Raw genomic sequence first — 10,947 nt, 5'->3', positions numbered from 1 at the left:
AAGAAGATGTGGCACATATATACAATGGAATATTACTCAGCCATAAAAAGAAACAAAATTGAGCTATTTGTACTGAGGTGGATAGACCTAGAGTCTGTCATACGGAGTGAAGTAAGTCAGAAAGAGAAAGCCAAATACCGTATGCTAACACATATACATGGAAGTTAAGAAAAAAAAATTTCATGAAGAACCTAGGAGTAAGACAGGAATAAAGACACAGCTCTACTAGAGAACGGACTTGAGGATATGGGGAGGGGAAAGGGTGAACTGTGGCAAAGCGAGAGAGAGTCATGGACATATATACACTACCAAACGTAAGGTAGATAGCTAGTGGGAAGCAGCCGCATAGCACAGAGAGATCAGCTCGGTGCTTTGTGACCGCCTGGAGGGGTGGGATAGGGAGGGTGGGAGGGAGGGAGACGCAAGAGGGAAGAGATATGGGAACATATGTATACGTATAACTGATTCAGTTTGTTGTAAAGCAGAAACTAACTCACCATTATAAAGCAATTATACTCCAATAAAAAAAAAAAAAAAGAAAATCCCAAATAGACAACCTAACCTACAACCTAAAAGAATTAGAAAAAAACAAACTAAACTTAAAGTCAGCAGAAGAAAGAAAATAACAAAGATCAGAGAGGAAATAAATAAAATAAAAAAGGAATAGAAAAAATATCAGTAAAACCAAGAGCTGTTTTTTTTGAAAGGAAAAACAAAATCGACAAACCTGTGGCCAGGCTCATCAAGAAGAGTGGACCCAAATAAACAAAATAAGAAATGAAAGAGCAGAAATAACAACCAATTCCACAGAAATATGAATTTCATAAGAAGGTATTATGAACACATATATGCCAACAAAATGGACAACTTAAAAGAAATGGACAAATTTCTAGAAACATACAGCCTACCAAAACTGAATCAAAAAGAAACAATCTAAACAGACTGATCACTAGAAGTGAAACAGAATCTGTAATTTAAAAAAAATAACAAAAACAGAAACTCCCTACAAACAAAAGTTTAGGACTGGATGGCTTCACTAGGGAATTCTACCAAAGATACAAAGAAGAACTTATACCTATCCTTCTCAAACTCTTCCAAAAGACTGAAGAAAAGGGAACACTCCCAAAGTCATTCTTTGAAGCCACCATCATTCTTATACCAAAACCAGACAAAGACACTACCAAAAAAGAAAATTACAGGCCAATATCTCTGATGAATACAGATGCTAAAATCCTCAACAAAATATTAGCAAACAGAATCCAACCACACATAAAAAAGATCACACACCACAATCAAGTTGGATTCATCCCAGGGTTCCAAGGATGGTTCAACATACGCCAACTCAATGTGATACACCACATCAACAAAAGAAATGACAATAACCACACAGTCATTTCAATAGATGCAGAAAAAGCATTTGATAAAATTCAGCATCCATTCATGATAAAAACTCTCACCAAAAGTGGGTACAGAGAGAACGTATCTCAAATTAATAAAAGCTATTTATGACAAACCTATAGCCAACATAATACTCAACTGTGAAAAGCTGGAAGCCTTCCAGCTAAAATCTCGAATAAGACAAGGATGCCCACTCTCACCACTTCTATTCAACACAGTATTGGAAGTCCTAGCCACAGCAATCAGATAAGAAAAAGAAAGAAAAAGTATCTAAATGGGAAGGGAGGGACTTCCCCAGTGGTCCAGTGGATAAGACTCCATGCTCCCATGCAGGGGGCCCAGGTTTGATCCCTGGTCAGGGAACTAGATCCCACATGCATGCCGCAACTAAGAGTTGGCATGCCACAACTAAGAAGCCTGCATGCTGAAACTAAAGAAAAAAAGATCCCACGTGCCACAACTAAGACCCAGCACAGCCAAAATAAAAAAAATAATAAATAAATATTAAAAATAAATAAACTGGAAGGGAAGAGGTAAACTTGTCATTATATGCAGATGACATTATACTATACATAGAAAACCCTAAAGACTCCACACAAAAACTACTAGAACTGATAAATGAATTCAGCAAAGTAGCAGGATACAAGATTAACATACAGAAATCAGTTGCAATTCTTCACACTAACAATGAGATATCAGAAAAAGAAAGTAAAAAAGATCCCTTTTAAAATCACATCACAAAGAATAAAATACTTAGGAATAAACATGACCAAGGAGGTGAAAGACTTATATGCTGAGAACTATAAAACATTGATAAAGGAAATGAAGATGATTTAAAGAAATGGAAAGATATACCATGCTCTTGGATGGGAAGAATGAATGTTGTTAAAATGGCCATACTATCCAAAGCAATCTACAGTTTAATGCGATCCCTATCAAATTACCCATGACATATTTTACAGAACTAGAACAAATAATCTTAAAATTTTTATAGAACCATAAAAGACCAAAGTTGCCACAGCAATCCTGAGGAAAAAAGAACAAAGTTGGAGGAATAAGGCTCCCAGACTTCAGACAATACTACAAAGCTATAGTAATCAAAACAGCATGGTATGGCACAAAAACAGACATATAAATCAATGGAAAATAGAGAGCCCAGAAATAAACCCACACACGTATGGTCAATTAATCTTTGACAAAGGAGGCAAGAACATACAATAGAGAAAAGAAAGTCTCTTTGGCAAATGGTGTTGGGAAAGGCTGGACAGCCACATGTAAAGCAATGAAGTTAGAACACTCCCTCACACTATACACAAAAATAAACTTAAAATGACTTAAAGACTTAAATATAAGACATGACACCATAAAACTCCTAGAAGAGAACATAGGCAAAACATTCTCTGACATAAATCATAGCAATGTTTTCTTAGGTCAGTCTTCCAAGGCAATAGAAATAAAAGCAAAAATAAACAAATGGGACCTAATCAAACTGCAAGCTTTTGCACACCAAAGGAAACCATAAAACAAAACAAAAAGACAACCTACAGAATGGGAGAACATACTTGCAAATGATGCAACTGACAATGGGTTAATATCCACAATATACAAACAGTTCATACAACTCAATAACAAAAAATAAACCACCCAATCAAAAAAATGGGCAGAAGGCGTAAATAGACATTCTCCATTGAAGACATACAGGTGGCCAACAGGCACATGAAAAGATGTTCAACATTGCTAATTATTAGAGAAATGCAAATCAAAACTACAATAAGGTATCACCTCACACCAATCAGAAGGGCCATCATCTAAAAGTCTACAAATAATAAATGCTAGAGCAGGTGTGGAGAAAAGGGAACCCTTGTACACTGTTGGTAGGAATGTAAATTGGTGCAGCCACTATGGACAACAGTATGGAGGTTCCTTAAAAAACTAAAAATGGAGTTACCATATGATACAGCAATCCCGCTCTTGGGCATATATTCAGAAAAGATGAAAACTCTAATTCAAAGTGAAACATGCACCCTCAATGTTCATAGAAGCACCATTTACAATAGCCATGACATGGAAGCAACCTAAGTGTCCATAAACAGATGCATGGATAAAGAAGATGTGATACACACAAACAGAATACTACTCAGCCATAAAAAAAGAATGAAATAATGCCATTTGCAACAACACACACGGACCTACAGATTATACTAAGTGAAGTAGGTCAGACAGAGAAAGACAAATATATGGTATCACTTATATGTGGAACCTAAAAATTACAAAATAGAAACAGACTCAAAGGTATAGAAAACAAACTCATGGTTACCAAAGGGGAAGAAGGGAGAGGCATAATTGGGAGTATGGGATTAACAGATGCATACCACTATATATAAAGTAGATAAACAACAAGGATTTACTGTGTAGCGCAGGGAACTATTTTCACTATCTTGTAATAAACTAAAATGGAAAAGAATCAGGAAAAAATATAGATATATACATATATATGTATAACTGAATCACTCTGATGTACACCTGAAACTAATATTGTAAATCAACTATATTTTAATTAAAAAAAGGAAAATAAAAAATATATATTAAACGTTTAAAAAAGAAAATATACACTACTGATGATAGAAATAAATCAAAACATCAATAATCACAATGTGAGTTAAATTCTTCTATTAAAAAAAGACCCATATTGGGGAAAATAGGAGGGTTATATTGTTTTTAAGATATTATAAAATAAGTGTTCATATCAAACAAAATGGAGGCCCAGGCTGAGGCCCAAAGTATTAAGATAAGGTGGAGTATTTTACAGGGATTAAAAGATACAATGTACTAGGTAATAGTCATGATCCTCATAATGGAACTGAACCAATTTAATAATAAAAAGCGCCAGAAACATAGCAGATACTGACAAACCCACAATAGTGGTAAGAGACTTTAATATACCTGTTTCCAAAGTTAACAAACCAAGTAGACACAAAAATAATCTTGGGGAAAATCTGAATAACATAATTGTGCCAATTATTAAGCTATTATTTTTTACTGCCAAACCCACCCTTCTCTATTCTGCTATGGGGTGTTGGAGCTGGGGTTCTGAAAACCATTTTTCTGCTTTGCCAGTTGCTTTCCTGTTAGACTCTGACAATAGGGGTTGGGGCTAGAGGAAGACTGCAAAGCTGGAAGAGGAAGAAGAGGCTTGCTTCCACCAGTCTGCTTCCCATGGGTTTCCTGACTGCTTGTGATATGAATGTCGCTGGGGTAATGTCACTTCATGAGAGTTTCAGCAAGTCTCTCCCCAGCAGCAGCTGAATCCAGTTTGCAGTTTTCCAACCTTTAAAAACCAGCTTCAGGGATATCAGCACCAGCCAGTCAGTCTCCTCCTTGCAGAGATTTGGGGTCTCAGCTCCATGAGGCCCCTCTGAGCTCAGAGACACCAGCAGCCAAGCTCTAAAGGGCTTCTCTTCCAAGCTTCTGAATTTTAATAATTCCAACCTCTTCCCACAAAGGAAAACCCAGGCTCAGATGGCTTCATGGTGAATTCTTCCAAAATTTAAGGAAGATATAATCTCAATCTTATACAAACTTTCCCAAGCAACAGAAAAACAGTCAATATTTCTCCAAATGCATTTTATGAGGCAAACATAACTCTGACATTATAACAAATGAAAATAACAAAAGAAAATAACATACCCACATATGTCCTGAACATAGATTTTAAAATCCTTGACAAAATATCCATCAGCAAGTTAAATCACGACCAAGTGGGGTTTATCCTGGGAATGCAAGTCTGGTTCAACATTCAAAAATTGATATAAAATAAACAGGTGGGATTATATCAAACTAAAAAGCTTTTGCACAGCAAAGGGAACCATCAACAAAATGAAAAGACAACCTACTGAATGGGAGAACATATTTTTAAATTCTATATCTGGACAAGGGGTTACTATCCAAAAATATATTTTAAAAAAACTCAGAAAACTCAATAGCAAAAAAACAAACAATCAAGAGGATATGAATAGACATCTTTCCAAAGAAGACATGCAAATGGCCTACAGGTACATGAAAATATGCTCAACATCACTAATCATCAAGGAGAAGCAAATCAAAACCACAATGAGATATTACCTCACACCTGTCAGAATGGCTGTTATCAAAAAGAAAAGAAATAACAAGTGTTGGCGAGGATGTGGAGAAAAGGGAACTGTTGTTCACTGTTGGTGGGAATGTAAATTGGTGCAGCTATTATGGAAAACAGTATGGAGGTTCATCAAAAAAACTGAAAACAGAACTACAATATGATCCAGAAGTTCCACTTCTGAGTATTTACCCAAAGAAAATAAAATGCACCCTTATGTTCATTGCAGCATCATTTACAATAGCCAAGACACAGAAACAACCTAAGTGTCTATCGATGGACGAATGGATAAGGAAAATGTGATTATATATATATGTACACATACACACATATGTAAATTATTCAGCCGTAAAAAAGAATGATACCTTGCCATTTGCAACAACATGGTTAGGCCCTGAAGGCATTATGTAAAGTGAAATAAGCCAGACAGAAAAAGATAAATACCATATGATCTCTCTTAAATGTGGAATCTAAAGAAAAACACAAAAACCAACCCAAACCAAAACAAAAAAATTGAGCTCATGGATATAAAGAACAGACTAGTGGCTGCCTGAGGCAGGGGGTGGGGGGGTGGGCGAAATGGGTGAAGGGGGTGAAAAGGTACAAACTCCCAGTTATATATGGGAATGTAATGAATATAGCGCGGTGACTATAGTTAACAATACTGTATTGTGTATTTGAAAGTAGCTAGGAGAGTGGATCTTGAAAGTTCTCATTACATGAAAAAAATTTTTTTGTAACTAGGTATGGTGACAGATATTAACTGAACTTAAAAAAAATCAGTGTAATGAACCATATTAATAGATTAAAGAAAAATCACATGATTGTCTCAATAGATGCAGAAAAAGCATTTGACAAAATTCAATACCCATGCATAATAAAAACTGTCAGCAAACTAGGAAAACAAAGAAATTTCTTTAATCTGATAAAAGGCATTTACAGAAATATCTACAGCTAACTCATAATTTTGAAATACTGAACAGTTTCCCCCTGAGGCTGGGAACAACACAAGGACATCCACTATCACCACTTCTCTCAACATCGTACTAGAAGTCTTAGCCAGTGAAATAAAAAAATAAAAAGGCATAAGAGGCATAAGATTGGTAGAGAATAAATGAAATGGTCATTATCTGTAAACGTCACGATCGTGAACATAGGTAATCCGAAAGAACCTGCAAATGACTAAAAGTGATAAGTGAATTTAGAAAGGTTACTGGATACATGTTCAATATTGGAAATGAAATATAAAAAAGCAATACCATTGATGATAGCATAAATAAGACCAAATACCTAGGAATAAATCTAATGAAAGATACGCATAACCTTGCCATTGAAGCCTGCAAAGCATTGTTGAGAAGAATTTTAAAAGATGTAAAAAATGGTAGGATATATTATTTTAATGAGGCAATTCTCTCCAAATTGGTTTGTAGGTTCAATACAATTCCAATGAAAATCCTAGCAGGATTTTGTTTGAAAGTTGATAAGCTGATTCTAAAATTTGCATAGAATTTGCATACTGTTTGTATGCAAAGGTCTTACAATACCTGTAGCAATTTTGAAGAATAACATCAGAGCTATAGAATTTCACCATCAGTTGTCAAAACTTGTTACAAAGCTACAGTCGTTTAGATACATACACTGTCACCGCCTTACCACAATGCCTCCCCAACAACTCAGTGGAGAAAATTATATAGTCTTTTCAACAAATGGTGCTGGGTCAATCAGATATCCATATAAAAGAGTTAACTTTGACTCTACCTCACACTATATACAAAAATTAATTCTAGATAGATCATAGACCAAATGTAAAAGCTAAAATAATCAAGCTTCTAGAAGGAAATATAGAAAAATATCTTCATGACTTGAGACATGCAAAAAAGTCTTGATCAGGAAATAGAAAGCACTAACTATAAAGATTGATGAATTGGATTTCATTAAAATTAAGAACTTCTGTTCACCAAAATTCACCAGTAATATGAAAAAGCAAGTCACAGACTGAGAAAAGATTTTTGTGATATATGGATCTACCAGGAACTTGTATCCAGGATACATAAAGGACTCAAATCAACAACAACAACAAAAAGGATACACAATCCAATTTAAATACAGGCAAGAGGCGAATAAGCACTTCCAAAAGAGGATAACAAAGTGACCAATAAACATAAAAAGGTACTCAACATCATTAGTCACTTAAGAAATGCAAATCAAAACCACAATGAGATATCACTACCTATCTACCAAAACCAGTAAAATGAAAAAGACTGATGGTACCAAGTATTTGTGAGGATATGGAATAACTGGAAATCTCTTACATTAATATGGGATTGACAATTGCTACAACCCCACTGGAAAAGTATTTGGCAGTATCCACTAATGCTAAACAAATTTTACACTCTGAGGCTCAGCAATTCCACTCCTGGGTATATCCCCAACAGAAGCAAGTGCTTATGTCCACCAAAAGATGTGTAAAAAAATGTTCACAGCAGCTTTATCCATAATAGCTCCCAAATAGAAATAACCAAAATGTCTATCAACAGTAAAAAGTGTAAATAAATTGTGGTATAAATGGAATAAATAAGAGAAAAAAAGAATGAACCACTGACATAGGCAACAACATGAATGAATCCCACAGATTTAACGTTGAGTGATACATGAATTTCAAATCATCTGTGTTGACAGAAGTCAGAACAGTGGTTATTCTTAGAGGAGATACTGATTGGGAGGTTACCACATGGGATGTTGAAAACGTTCTATATTGTAATATGGGTGATAGTTAAAAGAGTATATATATGTAAAAACTCAAGCTCTGCACAAGATTTCTGTATTTTACTCTATGTAAATTATTCCTCAATTTAAAATAAATGTTAAGGAAAAACAGTGTGGTATTGGCACAGTAATAGAGAATTAATTAGATCAGTGGAGCAGAAAATGTAATCCACAAATACACTCATGCATTAAAGGGATTTTGGTTTATAATAAAGGTAACGTTTCTTTCATTTTCTGCCTCCAAATGTTGCCATCTGGATGTGATTCTTGGGACTGTGGTAGCAACCTTGAGACCTCAATGGGAACCAGCCTAAAAGAACAAGCAAGAAGGACAAGCAAGCAGGCCAAGGATGGAGAGGAGAGGATGGAAAGAGCCTGAGCCCCTTGAGAATATCAATGCACCCCAGAATTAACCATCTCTGGAAAGCCTTACTTCTCAGTTTCTCGTTATTTGAGATAAAAAGGAAAAAATCCACTTGTAACTGGGTTGTAAAAGCATCTTGACTGACAGAACCAGTTAGGAAGTTATACAAATAGTTCATGTAGGACTGCGATCTCCCCTGGCTCAGCAGTTGAAAAGCAGCAGCTCCCCAGGGAGCCACAGACTCTCAGAATAAACTCTTGGAAGCTTATCACACCATGGGGCCAGCATCTGCAACAAGTGGTATCACTAACCTGTCCGGTCAACATCCTTTTTCATGGGCAGTACAGTATAATCCAGTTGGTCATCCGAAGCCTCAAATATACACGACTTGGGCTGCAGCATAGATTGGGGCTCTTTCCTGGGACTCCCCCTGCCTCCAACCCAGCCTCCAGACCCATCTTGGAGCTGAACCTGCTGTAGGTACGGGATCCGGAAAATCTTGTTTTGGTCCAGGCTTAACTTCTTCAGTCTTCAATTAAGGAAAGTGAATACAGAATCACAGCAGTAATGATACCTCAGGGACATTTACCAAGCAACTTTAGGGAAAGAACATGGAATCAGGCTTCGACAGTTACTCCTCTTGGGTGACCTTGAGCCAGTGACTTACCCTCTCTGGGCCTCAATGTCCCTATCTCTAAAATGGGGATAGTATTTATTAACCTTTCAAGGGTCTTGTGAAGATTAAATGAGACAATATGTAAATGCTGCCACAAAGTAGTGTTCAGTAAATGGTATTTGAATCCAAAATAAATTTTCCAGGGATCTAAAACTTAAGCATTTAAATGTCAGCATTTCATTACTTTAACCAAATATAGTCAGCCCTCCATATCTGTGGGTTCTACGTTGGTTGCATCTGTGGACGCAAAACCCAGATACAGAGGGCCAACTACAGGTAGAGCTCAGAGTTTAACTTACCTTTCTGATTCTGACTCTTTTTTTGGCTCCTCTATTAGGGTCAGGATCCCATATCTCCTCCTACCCTCCTTTCTCTTTACTGCTTCTAATCCAGTCACATGATCAGAAATATCTTTACTGATGCCTCACTTTTTGGCTTGAGCTAAAGCTCAGAGGGGAGATGACTTACTCATGGCCACACAGCAGAGATAAGTGATGGAGCTGGAATTTAAACCCAGGCATTTTGGCTTCCAGAGCAGCACTCAAGGTGTGAGAAAGGCTGGGGGTTATAGAGGGCCCTGCAGAGAGAGGCTTCTAGCTTTACCTCCTGAGCCCGGCCAGGCTGGCAAAGCAATTGGGGTTGGAGAGTTTGTTGTCATCCAGCATCAGTGTCTCTAGCGCCGGGAACCTCAGGATGTACCTCTTGCTGGTCAGCGATGTTACATACGCCTCCCTGTGGGTGCAAAGACCTTGGGTAATGAACAAGGGCAGGGGACAAGCTCTACCACTCCCAGGAAGAAATGGAGGATAGGAAATCAATCAAGAGGCCTAACCAGCTTGGGAACTACTCTACTGCCCAAGAGTGGTCTCCGCAGTGAGGGACCAAAAGGTGTAATTCCCTCTTCAACTGACCCCCTTCCCCAAACCCCACTCACACATACAATCTTTTGTATGGAGAAAGGTTGCACATATTCACTGATGGACTCAGTGAGACCAGTTTGCAGCAGGATGGAGGGGCACTAGTAATGTTCATGGAAAACACCAGGGTGACAGAGTTAGGGGAAGCATTCTGTAGGAACAACACTACACAATTTTGGGTCAGGGCAGACTCCCAAGTATGCTGTGTCACCCCAAGAAGTGGTAACCATGGAAGTACCAGGAGACAATGCCCTTGGCAGAGATTAAGTGGGGTAAGGTACGATGGATGAAGGGCACCATCCCTAACCACAGTGAGGCTCTCCTCTAAAGTGACTTGGTAAGGTGCACACATCAGTATGGAATTGGGAAGTCTTCTCTTAAATTCAAACTCTCTGAGGATTCCCAGAAACACTTGAGAGTGGGATTTAACAGGCTGAGGTCCTGAATCACACAGGTGGGGCAGGAAGTGGTGGCATCATTGATGGTGGTACTACCATCAATGATGTGACCTCATTTGTGTCCCCAGGTGGATGAGGCCTAGGTATTTATTTTTAAGCACGTGAAAGGCAGATGACTCACATCGTGTTTTCATTCCTCCCTCCAACTCCATCCTCTGTACACACGAAAACACATAGGGATATCCAGTCACAAAACACACATACACATATGTAAATCACAGATGTGCCTACAATAA

The 10,947-nt window shown here is 37.5% G+C and overlaps 1 protein-coding gene across 1 annotated transcript in view; it reads right to left on the bottom strand.

Moving 5' to 3' along the window:
- The window catches only part of XRRA1 (X-ray radiation resistance associated 1), an 88,364-nt gene that overhangs the window by 40,506 nt on the left and 36,911 nt on the right, over positions 1–10,947 (bottom strand). Inside the window, exons 9-10 of the mRNA XM_024762006.1 lie at positions 9,940–10,068; positions 8,972–9,189 (exon numbers count right to left, since the gene is read on the bottom strand). Coding sequence (XP_024617774.1) covers positions 8,972–9,189; positions 9,940–10,068 — 347 coding nt within the window. The remainder of the gene's footprint in view (positions 1–8,971; positions 9,190–9,939; positions 10,069–10,947) is intronic.

The sequence above is a fragment of the Neophocaena asiaeorientalis genome, unplaced genomic scaffold (genome assembly GCF_003031525.2).
Source record: "Neophocaena asiaeorientalis asiaeorientalis breed wild unplaced genomic scaffold, Neophocaena_asiaeorientalis_V1.1 scaffold263, whole genome shotgun sequence".
In the NCBI taxonomy this organism is placed as follows: Eukaryota; Metazoa; Chordata; class Mammalia; order Artiodactyla; family Phocoenidae; genus Neophocaena; species Neophocaena asiaeorientalis.
Note: the sequence above shows the minus strand (reverse complement) of the source record. Positions and strands in the feature narration are given on the sequence as shown.